The following is a 24,093-nucleotide window of genomic DNA, read 5'->3' as shown; positions in this document are numbered from 1 at the left end:
GGCGGAAGAGGCGTGGGCGGCGGCGGAGAGGCCGCGGTCCCGCTGCGCGCCCTGTCCTGTCCGGGCCCCGTCCCGGTTCTGTTCCGCTTTACCGGCCCCCGCCCGCCGCCGCCGCCATGTCCTACAACTACGTGGTGACGGCGCAGAAGCCGACGGCCGTGAACGGCTGTGTCACCGGTACTGGCGGCGGGGCGGCGCCGGGATCCCGGGGCCTAACGGTGGCGGCGAGGCCTGAGCGGGAGCGGGAGTGATGGGGGCTGAGGGACACCGGGGGGCTGGGGGGAGAGTGAAGAGGTCCCTGGGGACCACCGGAGGGACATTGAAGTGCCTGGGGGTTAGCGAGGCTCTGGGGCCCGTGGCGGGGTTGTGGGGCACTGGGGGGATTTGGGGGCACTCAGGGGGCGGTTGGGGCACTGCGGGGACCGAGGGGTTCACTGAGTCCATTGCGGGGGGGCGCTGTGAGCGCACCGTGGTATTTTGGGGAGTGCTGAGATATGGCAGAGGCTGCGGGAGCACTGAGGGCTCTGGAGATGCCCTGGGGTTCATAGGCGTGTAAAGGGGCAGCTGGGGGGTCTTTAAGGTTTTTGGGGGTGCTGTGGGGCGTTGAGGGAGCTGGGGGCATCTTGAGTTTCTTTGGGGACGTGTTGAGGTTCATGGGGGTGATGTGGGGCACTGGGGTTGTGCTGAGGGTCCTGGGGGGCTGGAGGTGCAGGGGATTTCTCTGGACCAGGCTTGAGGTTTCTGAGAGCTGGGTGGGGTTTTGGGGTGTGGGGTGAACAGGCACTCCTAGGGGGCTTGGAGAGCAGCAGGGGGTTGGTTTGGTGACATCTGTCTCTGTGTCCCGTTGCGAGGTGTTTTGGGGTGTTGCAGGGAGGGGGTGTGGGGAGAAAGAAGTCGGAGCTCAGGGAAGGCAGTTGCTGGGGGGTCTGGGTGTTGTGGGAGGAAGGTGCTGGAGTTTTGGGGTGCAACAGCCGAGGGGGTGCTGGTGCTGAGTCTGTGGCTGTGGGGGTGCAGGCCAGACCCCCCCGATATCAGGAGACTCTGGCACATTTTATGGTGACAGCATCCCAAGGTGCTGCCTCATCTCTTCGTACGACTCAATGGCAATTTTTCCTCTCCATTTTCCAGGCCACTTCACCTCGGCGGAGGATCTGAACCTGCTGATCGCCAAGAACACGCGCCTGGAGATCTACGTGGTGACGGCAGAGGGGCTGCGGCCCGTCAAGGAGGTGGGGATGTATGGCAAGATCGCCGTCATGGAGCTGTTCCGCCCCAAGGTGGGTGCTCTGTGGGGCGGGGAGTGGGGTACGGGTGTGCGGGTGGCGCTGCTGCCTCTTGTTGCCCTCCCAAACTTCATGACACTGCTTTGCTTTGGCAGGGGGAGAGCAAGGATTTGTTGTTCATCCTGACGGCCAAGTACAACGCCTGCATCCTGGAGTACAAGCAGAACGGCGACAGCATCGACATCATCACCCGCGCCCACGGCAACGTGCAGGTGGGTGAAACTGTGGCACCGCCAAGGGGCCAGTTCCTGTCCTCGGGGGTGGTTTTACCTTCCTGGTGAGGAGGGTGGGGGGTTTCTGCCTTGTTATTTGTGATTATTTGCCCACCGCTGACTCCGGTGTGGTTCACCTGCTGCCACTGGTATTTCCAGAGGGTGTTTTTTTTTGCGGGGAGTCAGTCCCGGGCTCAGGGACTGGGGACACGGCTACAACTCTGTTCTCAGGATAGTTTGCAGAATAATAAGGTTAATTTGAGATATTCCTACTGTAAAAAGAATAATCCTTAGAACTCAGTGTAAGGTAGGACTTTCCCTGGGAGGTGACTCCTGCAATATTTTGTGGCTGGTCTTTACACCAGAAGAGTAACTTCTGAAGTTACCATCATGGCTGTACAACGTTGTTAATAACTATAGATGTCCTCTATTGTTTTGGTGTATGTGGATTAGAATCACTCCTTGTGAGCAGGTCAGAAATTCACGTCTCTTTGGATTTAATCAGTCATTAGCCAAATGATTTCCATCTAGAACATCTTCCCTTTGTTTCGAGGTGCTGAGCTTCCACCAAGTGTTGGTGGAGCTGGGCAGGAGATGTAGGTGGGCAAGTCCAGTAACACATTAATGTTTTGGGGAGAAAAGGGCTTAATCTTCCCGTGCCACAGTTCTGCCCTGTGCCATATGGCAGGTGCTGATATCAGACCCTGTCTGTGGGGGCCGATAAGGTGCTGGATTTCCAGAGGGTGATTTTTGGTTGTGGGGCTCAAAGCACTTCACAGCAGCGGGAGAACATCGCTCTCCATCTGCGATAGAAAGCGGAGACGGCGATGTGGCTTCTCTGAGGTCATTCAGCAGAGAGTTGGCATTAGAAAACATGTTTCAGGGTGGCTGGGAGGGAGGAATTGTGCACTGTGGGAGCTCTGCCTGCCTCTCAGGTGGAAGAGCTGCTGTTGAGGTGCCTGAATCACCATTTCCTTGCCAGGCGGCGTTTTAAACCTGCTGGGAGAGAGTCCTTCCTCCCCCAAGGGGCAGTAACTCACATCTCCGATTCTCAAATCTTTTTCTGACGCTCTTTGCCCTTTCTCTGTCCCCTCTGCGCTGATCTCTCACTCAGGATCGCATCGGTCGTCCCTCGGAGACTGGCATCATCGGCATCATCGACCCCGAGTGCCGGATGATTGGCCTGCGGCTCTACGACGGCCTCTTCAAGGTCATTCCCCTGGACCGGGAGAACAAGGAGTTAAAAGCTTTTAACATCCGCCTGGAGGAGCTCCAAGTCATCGACGTCAAGTTCCTCTACGGCTGTCAGGCTCCCACCATCTGCTTCGTCTACCAGGTACCTTGTTCTGAGGCACCAGCCAGGGTCTCTGAAGGTTTTCCGAAGGCCTTGGAGCAGCAGGAGCGTGTTGGAACCAATGGAAAAAAGTGATTTGGGCCGAGCGAGAGACGGTTCTGGCTCCTGCAGGCTCGTTGTGCAGCTGAGGAAAGTCTGTTTTCCTTAGCGCTGCCTTTTTGTCCGTTTCTGGGAGAGGGGAGCAATGCTTTCCCACTGGAGAGCTGGGCAGCCGGTGCTTTGGATGGGACCATTCCCTTGTAGAATGCCCGGGAGGAGAGTGTGGATCTCTCCCGCAAGCACTGAGCAGGTGGACTGGAGCCAGAGCCAGGCATTGCTCTGATATTTGAGCCTTCCTCTTAAAAAAAACAACAGTATGTCTTTATTTGGGATTTGAAAGGCCCGTCAGGAGCGTGAAGAAGGGCTGTAACCTCTCCGATCACGGGGTGCTCTGTCCCAGATGCAGCGTTTCTCTGAACGCTTGTTTTGAACCGAAGAGCCTTTGCTGTGCTGGCTGAGTGAGGGATTATCTTTGCTTTGTCAAAGTCAAGCTTAGCCTGGGCCGAGTGGGGATGGCAGTGCAGGCCCTGGTGTGAATTTAGTTCCGTTTTAATGTAGTTCGTAGCTCTCACGGTGTGAATTTGCCGCTACAAACCACACAGCTGCAGCAACTTGATTATTCCCTCTCTATATCGAATTCACTATTATTATTTTCAGGAGGGGTGGGTGCTGCTGAACCCCCCTGACAGTGAGAGGGTGCAAAAAGTCACTTTGTCACCAGGTGACCAGGGGTTGGGACAGTGCTTGTCCCCTGTCCTGTGGGTGACAGGTGCTCTCCCTTGTCACCTCAACAAACCTCAGCGTGCTGAGATGTGTCCTCACCTGTCACGTGTCCTCCCCACCTCGCAGACACTTAACAATTTGACAGTGTGTGTAAAAAATGAGAAAATAAGGAGGGGTTTGGTTACCTGGAAAAAACAAAGGAGTTTTTCTTTTTTTTTAGAGCAAATCTGCTGATAGTTTATTTGTTATAAACATGAGCATGCTGCTCCGGAAGGTGCTGAGCGTACCCCTGAGTTTGCTTAGTGCCGCTGCTGTTACGTGCTGGGGAAACTGAGGCAGAGAGGGATGGTCATTTGGACAAACTCTTCAGTTCGGTGTCAGGGTGGGGATGGGAGCACAGCGGTTTCCACTCAGCGCTCAAGAGCGTAATAAAGAAAGGTCTTATCTCAACCTCTGACATCTTTACAGATTAAATCAGAGCAAATCTATTAAGAGCTCATTGACTATAAACATATATTATACAAATATAAAGTAAATTAACAGCTTGCTTCGCGTCTAACACTCGATATGAACTTGATCCTTGTAGCGGGAGCGAGATCTAAGTTCTGACTCATTAGGCTCTACATAAGTCTCACTTTGTTTTGGTCCCTGGGTGTGTGCGGAGAGGGGAACGTTTCCAAGCTGCTGCTTTGATTCCTTTTCAATTTATTAATCATTATCACATGATTTGGACTGAATTGAATATCAGTGTCTGAGATAATTTTGGTGTAGTTCTGAAATCAGAGGAAGACACCACAAAAAGGGGACACGCATAAAAAAGAAATATTCTTGAAAGCCGCTGTGGTCCAGAAACATCCAAAGCTTCATTAATGACTCCGCTGCCATTTTAATTTCAAATTTCTCCTCCCGGCAGAGCTGTTTCTCCTCCTGCCTTCCCCTTCTCTCTCAGCTCTTCGCTTTCCTTGCGGCTGCACCGCTGGGCTTTGCCACAATTCCAGGCTCCGGAGCTCTGTTGGGGAGGAGGTTTGTTTGCCAAGCGGCAGAGGCTGCGAGGCGGGAGCCAGGAGGTGCAAAAAACCCCCACTTTTCCTCCGATCTGGAAAGCGGAGAGGCATAGTAAATATAAAGCTGAACAGCTCTTTTGAAGTAGTGCCTAAGAAAACCCAGCTCGCTGTGATTTAGAGCCTCATCTCAGCTTTTGAGACATAAAAGGGCTGGAAGGCGAGAGGAGTGTTGAGGCGGGAGGTCAGCTGCTCTGCCACCCCAATCCCTGAACGTGGAGCTGGAGGTGGTGGCGATGCCTAAAAATGCAATAAAATAGTTTCCAGCCTTTTTTTTTTTGGCACAGGGGTTTCTTCAGAGGTTGTTCAAGATACGGATCAACCTGGGCAGAGTGTTGTGGTGGGTGTTGAGCCCCGTGTGCGGTTTGGGGAAGGCTGAAGAGGGGTGGGCAGGGTGGAACAGCGGCAGCTCGCTGGTGTTTCTGCAGCAGACGAGATGTTGTTAGCGCACGTGGCTTCTCTTTCAGGACCCTCAGGGTCGACACGTCAAGACATACGAGGTGTCCCTGCGCGAGAAGGAGTTTAACAAGGGGCCTTGGAAACAGGAGAACGTAGAGGCCGAAGCCTCCATGGTCATCGCAGGTTAGTCTTTTATAAAAGATCTTCCTTCTCATCGTGCTGCACAGGTTCCCTGATAAATTAAATGTTTGTCTTCCCCCTTGCGCAGTGCCGGAGCCTTTTGGAGGCGCGATCATCATCGGGCAGGAGTCCATCACCTATCACAATGGAGATAAATATCTCGCCATAGCTCCACCCATCATCAAGGTGAGTGACTGATGAGTTCTAAAAGTGCATCTTGTGGAATTTCTCCATGAATTTAAACCACGCATGTCTCCAGGTGTAGCCTAATAGGGCCACTTACTCCCAAAACTCACAGAGGTTTGGTGAGTACGATGTTTTTTGGGGACTGAGGGATGTGTGTGATGCTTGTACGTGTGTTTGTGCCACAGCGCGTGGCTCTGCTCTGCGTGGAGTGCTCAGAAATGCCACAATAACAGTAAAATCTCATTTGGGCCCCAGAAAATGGGATTAATTAGGAGGCAGCACACAGCTTGGGCATGTGGCCAGGCCATAGCCGGGTTTTATTTCAGGCAGCAGACTCGAGTCCACCGGTGTATGATTGGGACACGTGTTCAGAAGCAAAAAAAAGACTCAGAGTTTGTGACAGAAGCTGAGCTTGTGGTTTCTGTAAGAGGAACGGGACGGTGCCCACATTTAAATGCCACAGGAAGCACAAATGGCGCGGCCGGCAGAGGCTTGAGCTGGGACCAGGAGGTCCTTTAAAAATGGAAATAATGCCAGATTAGAAAAGAGCTATAAATCTTTGGTAAAGAAACACAAATATTGTTGTGAATGGTGGTGCTCTGTGATGGAAAGTCTTATTTTGGAGCAGGCAGAGCTGACGTACGGATGTGAGCCTTGACCTGTGAGCAGAGCACAGGCCCGTCTGTACTCGAGGCCGGGAATAAAGATCTGCGAAAATCAGGATTTTAAAGCAAATACGTTGACAGGAGGCCAGGCAGCATCTACTGCACAGAGCAAAATGTCTGCAGGGCTGGGGGCTGGAGATGCAGCTCCCAAATAACACCCCTGCATCTGTGGAAAGCCGAGCATGGGGAAAGCAGGCTTTCTGATGGTGTGATTCATGGGCTGTGAACACGCTAATGATGTGGAATTTAATTCAGGGGCATGAGGCAGTTCCTAGTGACCAAACTGAGAATGTTTAACCCCACATTCTGGTTGTGTTCACTGATAGAGTTTATTGAAGCAGCCTGGGATGTGGTTGTTCTTGTATGATGTGCACACAGATGGTCCTTGCTGGATGAGACGCCCTTTTGGGGCGATTTCAACAGATTCCTAATAAACATTCCCTCCTCCTTTCCGTGCAGCAAAGCACGATCGTGTGCCACAACCGCGTGGATCCCAACGGGTCCCGTTACCTGCTGGGGGACATGGAAGGGCGGCTCTTCATGCTGCTGCTGGAGAAGGAGGAGCAGATGGACGGCACCGTCACCTTGAAGGACCTGCGCGTGGAGCTGCTTGGCGAGGTGGGACGCGTCCCTGTCACTTCTCCCGGGTGGCAGGAACGGTGACGCTTTTGGAGCGCGGGGTGGGGCGATGTGTCATGTTGTCACATCTCTGAACTCTCGGTCGCTGGGAAATTCTTTATCTGGGCATTTGAAAGTCTGCACCGCGTGCCTGGGGTTTTGCCTGGGGCTCGTGCGCTGTCCCTGGGAGACGCTTGGACTCTCTGTGGGTTTTGTAAAGGGATGAAATTCCCCTCGTGAGCCTTCCCGCCGGGCTGCAGCTGAGCTGTGGTGTGTGCGGGGCGCTGCCGGGTCCTTGTTGTGCCCACGGTGCTTCATCTGCATCTTCTCAATCCCCAGACATCCATTGCAGAGTGCTTGACCTACCTGGACAACGGAGTTGTGTTTGTCGGCTCTCGCCTTGGCGATTCGCAGCTTGTGAAGGTACGTGACAACCGTCTTCTGCCTTAGTTGTGTGTCCAGACAGGGTTTTGTACATATTTATTTTCACCATGGCCTCAAGATGTGGATGTGGGTACATTTCGCTTTCTTTCTGCCCTGCACCCTTTCCACTTGTTCGGTTTTGCTCATCAAAAGCCGACGATTGCGTTTATTCGCAGCTCAACGTGGACAGCAACGAGCAAGGCTCCTACGTGGTGGCCATGGAGACCTTCACCAACCTGGGGCCCATCGTCGACATGTGTGTGGTAGACCTGGAAAGACAAGGCCAAGGGCAGGTAACGTGCATTCTGCTTTTTTCTCAGCACGGGGGATGTTTGGGGCAGCCGGATGTGCGCGCGGGTTGTCCGTGGGAGGAAAAGGAGAGTCTCAAAGTCTTACCCAGGTGCAGGGATGGTTTTGAGGTTTTGCACTGAAGAGTGGTGTGAGCAGGGAGGCCGCGGTTGCCTTTGCGCAGTGGGGAAAGATCAGCTGCCAAAAACTGCTTTAGAGAGCGCATCACTGCGAGGAGGAGTGGGGAACCCTCCCAGCAATGGCTGGTAAAGTTTGTCTGCTTTTCCTCCAGCTGGTCACATGCTCGGGCGCATTTAAAGAGGGTTCCCTGCGGATCATCCGGAACGGCATCGGGATCCACGAACACGCCAGCATCGACCTGCCGGGAATTAAAGGTGCATGAGCTGTTCTGTGTTGTCAAAAACAACCCACAGCCCAAGAAGGCCCAGCTGGGGCCGCATTGTGTGAGGTTGGGGTGTGTGACAGGGAACTTGCCACCACCCACTTGCTTTTAGAATGTTCACAGTGAGCAAACGTGGCTGCTCTTTATCGCAGGTTTATGGCCTCTGAGGTCGGACGCTCACCGTGAGACAGACAACATGCTGGTGCTGTCCTTTGTCGGTCAGACCAGGTAAGCTGGGCTTAATGCTGAGCCAGGCTCTCAGCCACATGTGGGAGCATGATATAACAGGAGCTGCCTTTCCTTTTCAGGGTTCTGATGTTAAACGGAGAGGAGGTGGAAGAAACGGAGCTCACAGGGTTTGTGGATGATCAGCAGACTTTCTTCTGCGGCAACGTGGCGCATCAGCAATTGATCCAGGTAATGCAAATTCTAGGGAAATGCAGATATGTCATCTTGTGGTGACCCTACAGCCCGTATTGATTGTGGTGCTGATGTAGATCTGTGCTGTTTATCTGGAGGAGGGTTTGCAGTGCTTCCCGGGGCCGATGTCAGGAGTGATGTGTCATTCTGGCACTGAACAAAGGTGTTTTCTCTCTCCCCAGATCACTTCTGCCTCTGTCAGACTCGTTAGCCAAGAACCCAAAGCCCTGGTGAGCGAGTGGAAAGAGCCCAATGGCAAGAACATCAGCGTGGCCTCCTGTAACAGCAGCCAGGTGGTGGTGGCTGTGGGACGAGCGCTCTACTACCTGGAGATCCGGCCCCAGGAGCTCCGGCAGATCAGGTGCGTGCACGTCGTTCATCCTGACCCGAGGGCTTTCAGATTTGGCCATTTGTGCTCAAGACTGACACCTCTGTCTGCTTCCTCCTCCTTGCCAGCTGCACAGAAATGGAGCACGAAGTGGCCTGCCTGGACATCACCCCTCTGGGGGACACTAACGGCATGTCCCCGCTCTGTGCCATCGGGCTCTGGACCGACATCTCCGCCCGCATCCTCAAGCTGCCTTCGTTTGAGCTGCTGCACAAAGAGATGCTGGGAGGAGGTAGGGGTGTCCCGGGGGGTGGCAGCGGTCCCTGACCTGTGTCGTGAGGGACATCAACCTTCTCTTCTCCTCCTCCCTGCAGAAATTATCCCTCGCTCCATCCTGATGACGACCTTTGAGAGCAGCCACTACCTCCTGTGTGCCCTGGGGGACGGAGCTCTCTTCTACTTCGGCCTCAGCCTCGAGACAGGTGACTGGCCCGGCTGATCTCCTGCTCTCTTACTCGCTTGACGGATTTTCTTTCATCCTTCTGGAGATATTGCTCTTTTTCTTGACTTTTTCACTGTGACGGGTTTGTGGGACTGGCCGTGGCCACTGGGAGTTGCTGGATTTCTCCAGTGGGCTCCTTTGCTGACCGCACGATGATTTCCCCACCCTCATTCCTTCCCAAGGTCTTGCAGCCGCATTGCACTCGGCCATCCTGCTCTTCCGAGCTCCGTTGCGGCATCTCCCAACACCAATGCTCCTTTTCTGCAGGTTTGCTGAGTGACCGAAAGAAGGTGACCCTTGGGACCCAGCCCACTGTCCTGAGGACGTTCCGCTCTCTCTCCACCACCAACGTCTTTGCCTGTTCTGACCGGCCCACCGTCATCTACAGCAGCAACCACAAGCTGGTCTTCTCCAACGTCAACCTGAAGGAAGTGAACTACATGTGTCCCCTCAACTCCGATGGGTATCCTGACAGGTCAGCCTGCGCCTCGCCATGCGTGACGTGGGGTGGGAGAGGTTTGGACACTGCAAAGGGGGTCCTGGGATCACAGAAGCGTAGAATCACAGAATCATTTTAGTTAGAAAAGCCCCTCAAGATCATTGAGTCCAACTGTTCCCCCACCCCTGGCACTGCTCCATGTCCTGAGAACCTCATGTCCGTCTGTCCAGCCCTCCAGGGATGGTGACTCCAGCACTGCCCTGGGCAGCCTGTTCCAATGCCCCACAGCCCTTTGGGGAAGAAATTGTTCCCCAGATCCAACCTCAACCTCCCCTGGCGCAACTTGAGGCCGTTTCTTTGTATTCCTGTCTCCCCTTAGCTCCTGTTCTCCAGCTGAACCCCCAGCTCCCTCAGCTGCTCCCATCACACTTGTGCTCCAGCCCCTTCCCCAGCTCCGTTCCCTTCTCTGAACTCTCTCCAGCGCCTCAAGCAAGGGGATCCAGGATCAGCAGTTTGCAGAGGACAGGGAGGTTCTTGCTGTGTCACCCACCTTGCAAGTGTCATTGCTCATGGATTTAATTTTTCTCCCCCCTGTACAGCTTGGCACTGGCCAACAACAGCACCCTGACGATCGGCACCATTGACGAGATCCAGAAGCTGCACATCCGCACGGTTCCCCTCTACGAATCGCCCAGGTGAGCTGAGCCGGGGGGGCAGGGAGCCTGGTTTGGGGACCCCACACGTGGAACAGGGTTGAGGACAGATTTTTGCAGTCAGCGTCCCTGCTGTATGCTCAACACACAGGCTGAATTGAACAGCTCTGTCTCTTGTCTCCAGAGCCTCTGTGATCTCCTCAAGGCGACCTGTCCTGGCTCTCCCACTCACACAGCTGCTTTTTCCGCAGGAAAATCTGCTACCAAGAGGTCTCGCAGTGTTTCGGCGTGCTCTCCAGCCGCATCGAGGTGCAGGATGCCAGCGGGGGCACCACAGCGCTCCGGCCCAGCGCCAGCACCCAGGTGAGAGGCAGCTGCTCCGTTTCCTATTCCTCAGGCCAAACCGTGATGCGGATTTTTCCTTTTATCTGAGTGCAAACGCTCCCTTTGGCAGCCTGGGAGGAGATGGGGTGGTGAGATCTGTCCGTGGGGGTGAGAAGGGCTCTGTGCTGCTCGCTGTTCTGTCAGATCACTTTTGGTTGTGGGTACTGCTCCATCTGTCTTCCTGTACAGGCATCTGTTGGGTCTCAAGTGGTTTCTTTCTCCCATGGATCCAGGCACAACACTTTATAAACTCTTGTTAATGCTTTGCCACCCCTGCCACGCATGTCACCTGCTGCTGTTGGCGCAGGGAGTGTATCCCTTCACTCAGGCCCAGACAGCTCCTTGTTCCACCTCCTCTCCTGTTCATTCTCCCCTCCCCAGTTGCCTCAGCCCTCGTGGAACAGCGTGAGGGTGTTTATTTTTATTCTGTTCCGTTTCCCTGTGTCCTAGGCCCTGTCCAGCAGCGTGAGCACCAGCAAGCTGTTCTCCAGCAGCACGGCGCCACACGAGACATCCTTCGGCGAGGAGGTGGAGGTGCACAACCTGCTCATCATAGACCAGCACACCTTCGAAGGTACCGGTCCCAAATGCCAGCCCTACCCTAGGCCAATGTTCTCCTCCAGCACAAGCGTGTCAGCGTGTGGCTGAGACTTGGGATCTGCACTGGGACCAGGGTGGGGATTGTCCCCCTGTACTGGCACTGGGGAGGCCAAACCTCAAATCCTGGGAGGCAGTTCTGGGCCCCTCACTCCAAGAAAGCCCTTGAGGTGCTGGAGTGAGTTGAGACAAGGGAACGGAGCTGGTGAGGGGCTGGAGCACAAGTGTGATGGGAGCGGCTGAGGGACCTGGGGGTTCAGCTGGAGAACAGGAGCTGAGGGGAGACCTTCTGATCTCTGAACTGCCTGAAAGGAGCTTGGAGCCAGGGGGGTCGGGCTCTGCTCCCCAGGAACAAGCGCCAGGAGCAGAGGAAACGGCCTCAAGTTGTGCCAGGGGAGGTTGAGGTTGGATGTGGGGAACAATTTCTTCCCCAAAGGGCTGTGGGGCATTGAACAGGCTGCCCAGGGCAGTGCTGGAGTCACCAGCCCTGGAGGGCTGGACAGGTGGAGATGAGGTTGTCAGGGACATGGGGCAGTGCCAGAGGTGGGGCAACGGTTGGACTCGATGATCTTGAAGGGCTTTTCCAACCAAAATTCTATGACTCCATGATTCACAGACTCGCAGACATCTCTGATCTTGCAGGTGTCCTTCAGTCAAAGCATTTTTTCTAGAGGAGTATCCACCATAGGACATAGTTTAAGACATAGTGTGGGGTTTTTTTGATGGCACAAGGTGTTGGGGAACAGGAGAGGGGATCTCCAGGCAGGCATCTTGGCCACGTCTTAAGACCCTGTTTTTCTGCCTTCTTCCTCTGTGCGCAGTGCTTCACGCTCACCAGTTTCTGCAGAACGAATACGCCCTCAGCCTGGTCTCCTGCAAGCTTGGCAAGGACCCCAACACCTACTTCATCGTGGGCACTGCCATGGTCTATCCAGAGGAGGCAGAGCCCAAGCAGGGCCGCATCGTCGTCTTCCACTACTCTGACGGTAAGAACAAGGTGTTCTCACGTGGCAACGATCGAAGATGAGCTTCTCAGACCCCACAGAACTCGCAGATGCCCAAGAATCCCACGCCAGAGGGGGGTTTGGGGATTTGCTTTGCATGTGTCTGCCCCTCTGGTCACGACAGGACCCCAGGGAATGGCGGGAAGATGTGCCAGGGGAGGGTCAGTTGGACATGAGGAAAAGCTGCTTCACGCAGAGGGTCCTGGACACTGGAACAGGCTCCCCAGGGAGCTGTCACAGCCCTAAGCCTGACAGTGTTCAAGAAACATTTGGGCAACACCCTCAGACACATGGTGTGAATTTTGGGGTTGTCTTGTGCAGGGACAGGAGTTGGACTCGATGATCCTTGATCCTTCCATCTCAGGACATTCTATGATTTATGTCACTCCTGCGTTACCTGCCCACAGATCCTCCGAGACATTTCTAGGGAGGGTGATTTTGTTTTGAACCCCCTGGGCTTACACTTTTGGGTGAGCAGGACAAATAATGGGGCAATAACGGGTTTGTTCCAGGGAAGCTGCAGAGCCTGGCCGAGAAGGAGGTGAAGGGCGCTGTGTACTCCATGGTGGAGTTCAACGGGAAGCTCTTAGCCAGCATCAACAGCACGGTAGGGCTCTCGTAACACCCTCATTGATTTTTTGGGTGCGTTTCCAAGCTGGAAGCTGCTCCAGGTCCCCGCTCTCTGTTGGGGAGCGCGTTTTGGCTGGCTCAGAGCTCTGTCCTTCCCCTCAGGTGCGACTGTACGAGTGGACGGCGGAGAAGGAGCTGCGCACGGAGTGCAACCATTACAACAACATCATGGCGCTCTACCTGAAGACCAAGGGTGACTTCATCCTCGTGGGAGACCTGATGCGTTCCGTCCTCCTCCTGGCCTACAAGCCCATGGAAGGAAACTTTGAGGAGGTATCGGTGCTGTTAAATGGTCTTGCTCGAAGGCGTGCTGGGAGCTCGTGAGGCCGCTTGCGAGAGGCTGTCGGGAGTGAAAACAGTGTTTAAGGTGATAAAAGACTGAGCCTGGCTCACCCCACCTTTGAAGACCAGGCTGTAGGGCTGTGCAGCGCCACCTGGATGTGTTTTTAGACAGATCCCCGTGGTTTCTGGAGGGACAGATCCCCGGGCTTCCAGGAATCGGGCAATGAATCAGGAACCTGGGCAGGAGCGGGTGCTGGTGCGTGGTTGCTGCCTGCCGGGGTGGAGCTGCCATCTGGGTGGCTGGAACGGCTCGGTGCTGCTGTCGCTGCCTCTCTGGCAGCAAACGCGGCGTAGCTGGAGGCACCGAGACAATCTGTGCGCTTTAAATCACTCGAGTGGCTCTGGGCATGGCTTTGGCACGGGCTGCGTTTGCCCAGGGAGTGTCTTGGCATTGTCCCATGTGCCACTCAGGTCAGGGCCACCTCCCAAAGGTCCTCGGTGCCTTTTTCACTTCATATGGAGCCGAGAGGGACAGACCAGATCCCACCTGGACATTGGGGGTGGGATGAAGATCCATCTGGGCACTTTTCCACTTCTCTTGTCCCCTTCCAGATTGCCCGGGACTTCAATCCAAACTGGATGAGCGCCGTGGAAATCCTGGACGACGACAACTTCTTGGGAGCAGAGAACGCTTTCAATTTGTTCGTGTGCCAGAAGGACAGGTGAGCTGGCTGCCGGGGGGTTGTGGCAGCGCGTGACGGGAGGGACGCAGTGACGGGACCTCTGGTCTCCTCCACGCTCCGTGGAGATGTGTGTCAGCGTGGGAGGAGCGTCCCGAGCTCCAAAAGCAGCGAGGGGAGAACTGGGGGAGCTTTTCCGTCTCCCAAGCACATCCTGAGCCGGGCACTTTGTGTTTCAGCGCGGCCACCACCGACGAGGAGCGTCAGCACTTGCAGGAGGTGGGACTGTCCCACCTGGGAGAGTTCGTCAACGTTTTCTGTCACGGCTCCCTGGTCATGCAGAACCTGGGCGAGACGTCCACGCCGACACAGGGCTCGGTTCTCTTCGGCACGGTTAACGGCATGATCGGTAAGGGTGAGGGTTCCCCGGGCTGGGGTTGGGGGTGACAGGTCCCTGTCCCCACTCATGGGGGTCCCTCGTGCCCCTGTGTTCCCCACTCTGTGCCGTGCTCCCCTCAGAAACCTCCTTTTCTCCCCAAATTGCTTCCAGGAAAGGAAAACGCTCTGGTTATTCCTTATCCCAGCTCTCCGAGCTCAACTCCAGTCCCAGCAACCTACTGGAAGCTACTGGGATGAGCCCAGCACCTTCATCTCTGTTCTCCCCTTTGCAGGGCTGGTGACCTCGCTGTCAGAGAGCTGGTACAACCTCCTGCTGGACATGCAGAACAGGTTGAACAAAGTCATCAAGAGCGTGGGCAAGATTGAACACTCCTTATATCCTTCTGTAGTCCAGCTGAGAGCCTGGGCCAGTCAGTTCCGGGGTTTGGCTCGTGAATTTGGCCTGAACCGGGTGTGGGCTGGGGTGTTGGGTTTGTCTCTGGTGGGAGCATGTTTGCGGTGTGCCCAGGGCTTTGCGCTCAAAGAGAAGGTGCCTGTGGCAGAGAGGAGTTTATCTCACAGCGTTTGAGGTTAAATCTGGCTAAAACCAGCCCTAAAACGTGGCTTAAATCCTGCAACAGCACTGTCAGGCTGTTGGTGCGCCTGTCAGCGGTTCCTTCCCGTGGGTTTGGCTCCTTGACGGCAGCACCTGGAGATCATTTCACACCGAACGCAAGACAGAACCGGCGACGGGCTTCATCGACGGGGACCTGATCGAAAGCTTCCTGGACATCAGCAGGCCCAAGATGCAGGAGGTGGTGGCGAATTTGCAGGTGAGACGGGTGGCGTGAGCTTTAACCCTTTCCAGACGACCCCGTGCAGGCATCCAGGCTGAGCTAAACCAGGAAATCCTAAACTCCCGCCTTCCCACCAGGCGATAATTCGAGAATGTTCTTCAGCCCGTGCTCTGATGCCTTTTTCTCCTCGCAGATCGACGACGGCAGCGGCATGAAGAGAGAAGCCACCGTGGACGACCTGATAAAGATCGTGGAGGAGCTGACCCGCATCCATTAGCAGGATCTGGGGATCCTTTCCCCCGCCTCGAGCAAGAGAATCTTGTCCCCACCCGCAGCTCGGGGACCGAGGGGACGCGGGGAAAGGGTCTGGCAGGGGATATTCGGGGGTGTCACCCAGGCACCGTGGCATCGCCTGCGTCAGTTCCCGAATCGCGCGGACTCGACTGCTGCCCCTAGACTGGGCTTTACTGGGTGACCCAGCAGTAGCGCTGCCCTGGATCCACTCCTCACCGTTGTCTTCAGTACCTTTTTATTTTGCTTTTGGTTTTGTTTTTTGATTCTTTTCGATTCGCTGTGGTTTTGGAAGCGGAGGGCAATGGCAGGAGGACCTTTCTGGGGTGAGACGTGTGGGCGCGGAGTCGGGGAGGATTTTATCGGGGCGCCGGAGCCCAGCGGGACAGCGCGCTCCTCAGGGAGGGGAGTCCCGGGGGAGCTCCAGCCACGGGGGGTTTTTGGAGTTTTACCAAATAAAGTAGTCCAAGAGGGACAGTGCGTCTGTGGTGCTCGCGTGGAGGTGGCGGAGGAGCCGGTGTCGGGTGAGGCTGATAGATGCGGAGTCTCGGGTTTATCCTCCTCAAGCATTAATTAGCGCTAACGAGGGCGGCGTGCACCTCTGCAGCCCCGTGTTGGCCAACACACCCCTCACAAGTGCAGCATGGGGGCGATTTGCTCCCCGCCAGGCTGCAGCTCTGGCACACACGTTGATAATTATCCTCCTGCTCTCCGTTTGTGTATTTATGGTGGAAATGGTGTGAGCCAGGGGCTGGCCCGGGCTGGGGACGGGGACTTCCCCGGGTCACTGCCACCAGAATGCGCGGGAGGGTGGCAGAGGAGTCCCTGCCTGCCCTTCTTTCCTTCTTTCCTTCTTTCCTTCTTTCCTTCTTTCCTTCTTTCCTTCTTTCCTTCTTTCCTTCTTTCCTTCTTTCCTTCTTTCCTTCTTTCCTTCTTTCCTTCTTTCCTTCTTTCCTTCTTTCCTTCTTTCCTTCTTTCCTTCTTTCCTTCTTTCCTTCTTTCCTTCTCCTCCTTCTTTCCTTCTCCTCCTTCTTTCCTTCTTTCCTTCTCCTTCTTTCCTTCTTTCCTTCTCCTCCTTCTTTCTTTCCTTCTCCTCCTTCTTTCTTTCTTTCTCCTCCTTCTTTCTTTCTTCCTCCTCCTTCTCCTCCTTCTCCTCCTTCTCCTCCTTCTCCTCCTTCTCCTCCTTCTCCTCCTTCTCCTCCTTCTCCTCCTTCTCCTCCTTCTCCTCCTTCTCCTCCTTCTCCTCCTTCTCCTCCTTCTCCTCCTTCTCCTCCTTCTCCTCCTTCTCCTCCTTCTCCTCCTTCTCCTCCTTCTTTCCTTTTCCTTCCTCTCCATGGCTCTGTCCCCACCTGAGCCACCCAACATCTCACCCACCGTTTTAAGACCCCACATCCCATTCCGGGCAGGTCGGTATCAGCACAGGGTTGTTATTTTTCCCCAAATCCTGCAGCGGTGCGGGCGGGTGCAGCCTCCTGATGGCATCCTGGGGCTCCATTACCACCCCTGAACTGGTGTTGCGGAGGTGACAGGGCCAGGGCTGTGTTTGGACAGGCTGCTGGGGACAGGGGGACACGGACTGTGACCCTTTTGCAACCAGCCTGGACTGGGTGTTGGTGCTGCCCGGGCTTTATGAGCTCGGAGGGTTTATGAGCAGGGATCTTTGGGCTCCATGTCCCCTCCCCTGAGTTGCTCAGTTCTCTGGCTTCTCCCCAGAATGCTGGGGTCACAGGGAGCGCCCCAGCCCAGTAAAACTGGGGGTACTGGTGCTGATGTGATGCTGGCAGCCCCCCCCCCCCACGTTTTTTTTAATGCAAAAAGCCTCTTGCAGCTGCATTAGAAATGGGTGTTGGTCACGGGCCACTGGCCACACTCCAGCACTGGTGGTCACGTCCTCCCCAGATTGGTGTCCTTGTGTCCCCGCCAGGGCTGCACCGGGGGTCCTGCACCCCTGGAATTGGCTGTGCCCACCCCAGCACCCCTTAACACTGAATTTCTAAGTGTGCGGGGAGGGGTGACAGTGCTGGGGGTGACACCAGGTCCTGCCGGGGGGGGGGACTGTGTGTGGGGACCCCAACCCTTGGTCTGGGGTGTATTTTGTGAAGGGAAATTCCCCCTGGGGTGTGAGCAGGAGGCTGCAGGGATCCCCCCATCCCTGCGCCAGCCCTTTGCTCCCTGGGATCAATCATTTACCCACTGTGACCTTCGCTTTGGCCCCCGGCCCGGGGGGGCGGTTTGAGGTGTGGAGGGGGGGGTTGGCTTTGGAGGGGGCGGTTTGGCTTGGGGGGATGACATTGCACCTCGCAGCGGGGTGACACTGCGGCGTGGGTGCCCTGGATGGGCACCATGGGCATACGTGCGGCCCCGAAAACTGCATTTTGCAGTGGGTGCCCTCTCCTTGCTGGGTGCCCCCCACCATCCTGGGTGCCCCCCACCATCCTGGGTGTGCCACCCCCCCATCCGGGCTCCACTTTGGCCCCTTTATCTGGGGGGGGCCCTGTGCAGGGCTGGGAAGGCGGCCCAGAGGAGGAGGAGGAGGAGGAGGGGAGAGGCCATGCCGGAGCTTTGCCAGATGTGGGAAAGGAGAGAAGGGGGGGGACACACACGCTTTCCGTCACATTGGGACCCCCCACCCCATCATCCTAAAGCCCCCACCCCCCCGGGATGCAGCCCCTCGTGTGCCAGAGCCCCCAGCTTTGGGGAGCGTCCCCCGGGCAGGGTGTCCCCGCGATGGGGGGGTGGAGAGCGAGTGTCCCCCCGCAGCTCCCCCCCTGCACCCCCCGCGTTGTTCTGGGCGGGAGGAGGAGGAGCGGGGCCAAGGGCCGGCGGGCAGGGAGCGGGCAGGAGAGCAGGCAGGGGCTGGAACCATCTGTCATGCTGGCGGAGCTGCTCTTCCAGGCTGCCTGTGTGTCCCTGTTGCTCCCGGGGGGCCAGGGCAGGGTGTACCCCGGGAGGAAGAAGCCGCCCAGCTTTGCCGTGGAGAGGTAGCCCGGGTTTCCTCCCCCCTTCCCTTTTCCTTCTCCCCGGCTACACCTGGGGACGGTGCCGAGCTCTGGCCATCTGTCCCCTCGGCTGCCTTCGGGGCTCCGGCCGCACCCCCCATCCCGGCGGGAGGGGCTGGTACCCCGTGTGTCCCCCCTCTGCCCTGGGTGGCCGGGATGAGCGGAGTGACCCTCGCAGGAGTCCTGTCCCCGCATCCTCATCCTGCTCCCCGCATCCTCATCCTGCTCCCCGCATCCTTGTCCCGCTCCCCACACCCCTGTCCTGCTCCCCGCATCCTTGTCCTGCTCCCCGCATCCTTGTCCTGCTCCCCGCATCCTTGTCCTGCTCTCCGCATCCTTGTCCTGCTCCCCGCATCCTTGTCCCACTCCTCGCATCCTTGTCCTGCTCCCCGTGTGCTGCTGGGGACGTTTCCCCCTGTCCCCACGTACTGGGGTGTCCGGGCTGGCTGGGACACGGTTCTGTCCCACCTTGTTTTGGGGTCACATCGCACCCCGGTTTGCCCTCCACCTGCATCCCCATTCTGCCACCCGGCCGCCAACACGTCGTGTGTCCCCCTGTCCCCGCGGTTCCCGGGGCGGAGGCTCCCCCGGGACCTTTGCTCCCTGCCCGGGGGGCTGGGGACGCGGTGGCCTCAGCCTCTTGTCCGTCCGTCTGTCCCGCAGGCGCCGCGTGGGGCCCCACGTCTGCTTCTCGGGCTTCGGCAGCGGATGTTGCCCGGGGTGGATGCTGTCCCCGGGCAGCGGGCAGTGCACCCTGCGTGAGTACGGGCTCTGGGGACACGGGGACAAGCAGGGGGCCCTGTCCCCCTGACGGCCACCTGTTCCCGCTCCCCGCAGCGCTTTGCTCCTTCGGCTGCGGCAGCGGCTTGTGCATCGCCCCCAACCTCTGCTCCTGCCCGGATGGGGAGCAGGGCATCACCTGCCCAGGTACCCCCCCCGAGACCCCCGGGCTGTCCTGGCAGGGGCCATCGCTCCTTGTCACCTCGCCCTGCGGCATCGCCCGGTGCCATCCCCGTCCCTGGCAGGGACGCTCTCAGGGGAGGGCGCATCCTTGAGGATGCAGGGAGGTGTGGGTGGGCCCTGGGGTGACATCGGTGTCCCTGCGGACCCCCTGTCCCTCTTCCAGAGCCACCGGGGACGTGCGGGGAGTACGGCTGCGACCTGTCCTGTAACCACGGCGGGTGCCAGGAGGTGGCCCGCGTCTGTCCCCTCGGCTTCTCCATGGTGGAGACACCCAACGGCATCCGCTGCACCGGTGAGCCGGGCTGGGGAGGTCCCGCTGGGCCGGCGGGGGGTGTCCCGGTGGCGGTGACCCCCCCATTTCCAGCTGTCCCCTCTCTCCCCCAGACATCAACGAGTGCCTGAGCGCTGCCTGCGAGGGTCTGTGTGTCAACACCGAGGGCGGCTTCGTCTGCGAGTGCGGCCCCGGGATGCAGCTCTCCGCCGACCGCCACAGCTGCCAGGGTGCGGGGGCCGGGGGTGGCGGGGGGACAAGCGGGGGCCACTGATGCTCAGCCTGTGTCCCCCCGCTCAGATACAGACGAGTGCCTGGCCACGCCGTGCCAGCACCGCTGCAAGAACAGCGTCGGCAGCTACCGCTGCTCCTGCCGGCCCGGCTACCACCTCCACGGGAACCGGCACTCCTGCGTGGGTGAGCACCGCGACCCCCCTTAGCCCCCCTCGTGCCATGAAACCCAGGGGACAGAGGTGACGGTTGAGCCCATCCGGAGGGCGCTGTCACCTTGTCCTCATCCTGGAGGGGGTGGCTCGGTGCCGCTTCCCGGGGTGGCGGCACCTCCTGCCCGGCCACTGACAAGTCCCCGTGTCCCCCCCCCCGAGATGTCAACGAATGCCGGTGGGCGGGCGAGCGCCGAGCCTGCCAGCACTCCTGCCACAACACCCCGGGCAGCTTCCTCTGCTCCTGCCGCCCCGGGTACCGCCTCAGCGGCGACAGGGTCTCCTGCGAAGGTACCGGGGTCCCCCTGCGGGCAGGGACGCCCCGAATCCCCGCCTGCCCTCGGTGACGTCTGTTCCTTCCCTTCCAGGTTACCCCAAATCCATCCTGGCCCCGTCGCCCATCCTGCAGTCCCTGCAGCATCCGCCCACCCTCCTCCTGCTTCCTCCCGGCTCGGGGGGTCCCCTCCTTGTCCCCAGGGGGTCCCCTTCACCCCACTTCCCTGCTGCAGCTCCCGGGACCCAAATCCCCCCCTCCTCCCCGGCCACCCCGCGGGCGGTGGGACCCCCCGGTACCGCCACCCCATCGTCCCCTCACTGCTGGCACCGGGGGGCTCCGCGGGAGCCCGGCGCTCGCTGGACAGAACCGGGGTGCCGGAGCTGCACCTGCCAGGTGAGCCCCCCCATGTCCCCCCCACGGCACCAGTACGACGTGGGGCTGAACTGGTGCGTGCCCTTCGCAGGGGGGGCGAGTTCTGTGCGAAGCCGTGAGCTGCCCCGTCCCCTGCTCCCACCCGCTGCCCCCCCCGGCCGGGGGCTGCTGCCCCAGCTGCGCAGGTGAGCCCTGGACCCCCCCCAATCCCCGCCGCCCGGATGGCCCCCCCTGACCCCCCTGCTTTGCAGGCTGCCTGTACGAGGGGGTGTCCCGGGCCGAGGGCGATGTTTTCAGCCCATCCGATGAGAACTGCACTGTCTGCGTCTGCCTGGTGAGCCCCCATCATCCCGGGGGGGGCAGCAGCATCAGCCGTGAGCTCCGGGGTGATGGAGCGGGACGTGCTGGGGTGGGTGATACCCCAGTGTCACCCCCCCGGCCGCCCCGTGACCCCCCCCCGCTCTGCTCACAGTCTGGGAACGTCTCCTGCATCTCCCCCGAGTGCCCCCCCGGCTCCTGCCCCAGCCCCTCGCCCACGGACTGCTGCTCCTGCCAGCCAGGTGCGTCCCCGGGACCCCCAAATCTGAGCTGGGGGGAGCCCAGAGGATGGGTTTTGGGGATGGGGGGCTTGCCCCCAGCCCCACTGTCTTTCTTCTCCCCAGCAAAATGCAGTTTTCGGGGCCGCACGTATGCCCATGGTGCCCGGTTCAGCCTGGACGGGGACGATTGCACCACCTGCATCTGCCGGGTGGGTCCCGGGGGGCTTGGGGGGTCCCCAGGGATGTTCCAGGCCCCCACACGCCATCCTGCTGCTGGGGGGAGCCAGGCTTTGCTGGGCGCTGAGGCAGGAGCTGACGTGTCCCCGTGTCCCCAGGGCGGTGAGGTGGAGTGCTCCTTCGCCCCCTGTCCCATGCTGGACTGTCCCCAGCACCAGCGCCACCTGGGCCCCGGGCAGTGCTGTGTCACCTGCCGGGACCCCCCCGCTCCCACCGGTGAGCCCGCGCTGGGGGACAGCTGGGGACAGGGAGAGTGGGATGGGAGGACAGCTGGGGGACAGGAGCCATGGGACTTGGGGGACACTTGGGGAATGGGGAGAGTGAGATGTGGGAGACGCCTGGGGACAGGTAGAGGGGGACGTGGGGGACAGTGAGGATGGAGCAGGGGACACCTGGGGATGGGCAGGGCAGGATGGGGAGGACACTTGGGGATGGGGAGGTTGGGAATATGTGGGCACAGGGAGGGTGGGTTGTGTGTGACAGCTGGGGACAAGGAGGATGGGATGCAGGGGACACTTGGGGATGGGCAGGGGATGTGGGGAGCTGGATGTGGGTGCATGGGGACTGGCAGGGGGCTGGGAGGGCTGCACAGGGGTTTGGAGGTGGGGAGGGGGCACAGGATGGCACCTGAAGGGCTGGGGGTCCCCATGTCCCCTTCTGTCCCCGCAGGTTGCTCCGTGGATGACAACGGGGTGGCATTTCCCGTGGGACAGATCTGGTCTCCGGGCGATCCCTGTGAGTTGTGCATCTGCCAGGTGAATGAGAACCTGCTCTGCTTCACCCCCTGCCTGCCCCCAGCCCCGGCTCCTGTCCCCTGTCCCTTGGGCTGCTGGTGGCCACGCTCCCCAGCAGCTCCCCGGCTCCGTGGGCTCCGAACGCAGCGGTTCGGGGCAGCCCGAGGTCTCTGGCAAGTGTTTCCCCGCAGGCGGACGGGTCGGTGAGCTGCCAGCGCACGGACTGCGTGGAGACCTGTCCCTACCCCATCCGCACCCCCGGGCAGTGCTGCCCCGACTGCTCCGCAGGTGACGAGTGCTGGGGGCACTGTGTCCCCCCTCTGTCCCCTCTGTGTCCCCTCTGCATCGCTCCTGCATTCCCTGTGTCCCCCAGGCATCCCCTCCGTGTCCCTCTGCGTCCCCTCTGCATCCCCCTTGCATCCCTTGTGTCCCCTCTGCATCCCTCCTGCATCCCCTTCCTGCAATCCCAGGCAGGATCAGACCCAGCAAGTCTGGGCTTAAGCAGAGAGCAATCCTGAGGGGTCCCCAAGCCACCTGGTGACCCCACGTTGCACCAGAGGAGGCTGAGGTTGGATCTGGGGAACAATTTCTTCCCCAAAGGGCTGTGGGGCATTGGAACAGGCTGCCCAGGGCAGTGCTGGAGTCACCATCCCTGGAGGGTTGGACAGACGGACATGAGGTTCTCAGGACATGGTGCAGTGCCAGGCATGGGGGAACGGGTGGACTCAATGGTCTTGAGGGGCTTTTCCACCCAAAATGATTGTGTGATTCTGTGATTCTCAGGCTGCACCTACATGGGCCGGATCTTCTACAACAACGAGACCTTCCCCTCCATGCTCGACCCCTGTCTCAGCTGCATCTGCCTGGTGAGGGCTGCGCCGGCACCGCCAGATGTTTCCATCTCCTGCCCCCTGAGATGAACCCCAGTTTGTTCCTCCCTTGCAGGAAAAAGCTCTTGGGTATTTCGGGGCTGCCCCCCTCACCTTTTCCCCACCCCGGGAGGGCTCTGACGCCCTGGTGTCTCTCTCGCAGCTGGGCTCGGTGGCCTGCTCGCCCGTGGACTGTGCCATCTTCTGCACCTACCCCTTCCACCCCGAGGGCGAGTGCTGCCCCGTCTGTAACGGTAGGAGCCGGGGGGGAACCATGGGACCCTGTCCTGGCACCCTGTGATCCCCCCGCCCCAGGCTGAGTTGTGCTTTGCACCCCCCAGACTGCAACTACCAGGGTCGGAAGGTGGTGAATGGGCAGAGCTTCACCCCCGAGGGACAGCCCTGCACCCGCTGTACCTGCCAGGTGACGGGGGGACCTGTGGGGTGACAGAGGGGACCGGGAGGGGGTGGCTGACCCCGCCTTTGCCCCCAGCTCGGGGAGGTGAGCTGCGAGAAGAGGCTTTGTCCCCGGTCCTGCGCGGAGCCCCCCGCGCTGCCCGCTGCCTGCTGCCCCCCCTGCCCAGGTAACGGGGACACCAGGGACACTTGGAGACATCCCTGCCCTGGGGGACATGGCCACACTGTGGCCCCCATACAGGGTGGGGGGGTCCTGGGGGTGGGTGTTAACCAAAAACTTCTCTCATTAGCTGCAGATGTCCAGAGCAGCAACGTGTCCCTGTCCCCATCCCACGGGGACTCACACGGTGACACCCCACACCCCAGCCCCCCGACAACCACCCGGCCCCCCTACAACCGCCTGGCCCAGCTCCTGCTCCCCAACACAACCCCCCACGCTCCCTCTCTGGGGAGTGAAGGGGCTGGGGAGCCCCCCCCGACCACCCTGAGCCCCCCCAGAGACCCTTTGACCACCCTGAGCCCCCCCGACACCCCCTCTGAGGCCACTGCTCCCCCAGATCCCCGCAGCTCCAGGCCCAAGGATCAGGGACCCCCTGGGGACACAGAACCCTCTGCTGTGTCACCGGCTCCCTAGGACCCAGGTGACACAGGAGGAGGATGAGGATGGGGGGTGCAGGACCAGCAGGTCTGGCCCAGCAGGTCCCCCCGGGGGGTGGGTGGCTGGGGAGGGGGTGCCAAGGAGACAAGGTGGCG

General features: G+C 59.1%; 2 protein-coding genes across 2 annotated transcripts; both read left to right on the top strand.

Moving 5' to 3' along the window:
• Position 1: 1 nt before the first annotated feature.
• On the top strand, positions 2-15,694 carry DDB1 (damage specific DNA binding protein 1). Its single transcript, XM_082057723.1, has 27 exons — positions 2-177; positions 1,129-1,277; positions 1,379-1,495; positions 2,610-2,831; positions 5,140-5,254; positions 5,340-5,437; positions 6,562-6,720; positions 7,060-7,143; positions 7,320-7,436; positions 7,724-7,826; positions 7,987-8,062; positions 8,143-8,251; positions 8,437-8,615; positions 8,711-8,874; positions 8,957-9,064; positions 9,352-9,559; positions 10,123-10,218; positions 10,428-10,539; positions 11,011-11,134; positions 11,979-12,143; positions 12,674-12,768; positions 12,894-13,064; positions 13,686-13,795; positions 13,993-14,162; positions 14,425-14,527; positions 14,841-14,964; positions 15,122-15,694. Exons 1-27 carry the CDS (start codon positions 117-119, stop codon positions 15,203-15,205), a joined length of 3,423 nt encoding a protein of 1,140 aa, XP_081913849.1. The 5' UTR covers positions 2-116; the 3' UTR covers positions 15,206-15,694.
• Positions 15,695-18,090: 2,396 nt separating this feature from the next.
• On the top strand, positions 18,091-23,974 carry VWCE (von Willebrand factor C and EGF domains; the record flags this gene model as incomplete). Its single annotated transcript, XM_082059256.1, has 20 exons — positions 18,091-18,200; positions 18,882-18,976; positions 19,056-19,145; positions 19,345-19,473; positions 19,566-19,682; positions 19,753-19,869; positions 20,058-20,186; positions 20,264-20,565; positions 20,636-20,729; positions 20,796-20,878; positions 21,017-21,104; positions 21,207-21,292; positions 21,419-21,536; positions 21,990-22,075; positions 22,246-22,342; positions 22,838-22,920; positions 23,087-23,177; positions 23,265-23,347; positions 23,417-23,507; positions 23,631-23,974. The coding sequence occupies 20 exons, from the start codon at positions 18,091-18,093 to the stop codon at positions 23,972-23,974; spliced, it is 2,433 nt and encodes an 810-aa protein (XP_081915382.1).
• Positions 23,975-24,093: the final 119 nt, after the last annotated feature.

The sequence above is a fragment of the Streptopelia decaocto genome (genome assembly GCF_964273445.1).
Source record: "Streptopelia decaocto genome assembly, chromosome: 7".
Lineage (NCBI taxonomy): Eukaryota > Metazoa > Chordata > Aves > Columbiformes > Columbidae > Streptopelia > Streptopelia decaocto.
Note: the sequence above shows the minus strand (reverse complement) of the source record. Positions and strands in the feature narration are given on the sequence as shown.

Bases quoted from the DNA above. Each gene is read 5' to 3' on its own strand.
- DDB1 (XM_082057723.1), top strand. From the start codon at position 117: ATGTCCTACAACTACGTGGTGACGGCGCAGAAGCCGACGGCCGTGAAC. The intron at 8,616-8,710 runs GTGCGTGCACGT...CCTCCTTGCCAG, and splicing joins CAGGAGCTCCGGCAGATCAG to CTGCACAGAAATGGAGCACG. The intron at 9,560-10,122 runs GTCAGCCTGCGC...CCCCCTGTACAG, and splicing joins TCCGATGGGTATCCTGACAG to CTTGGCACTGGCCAACAACA.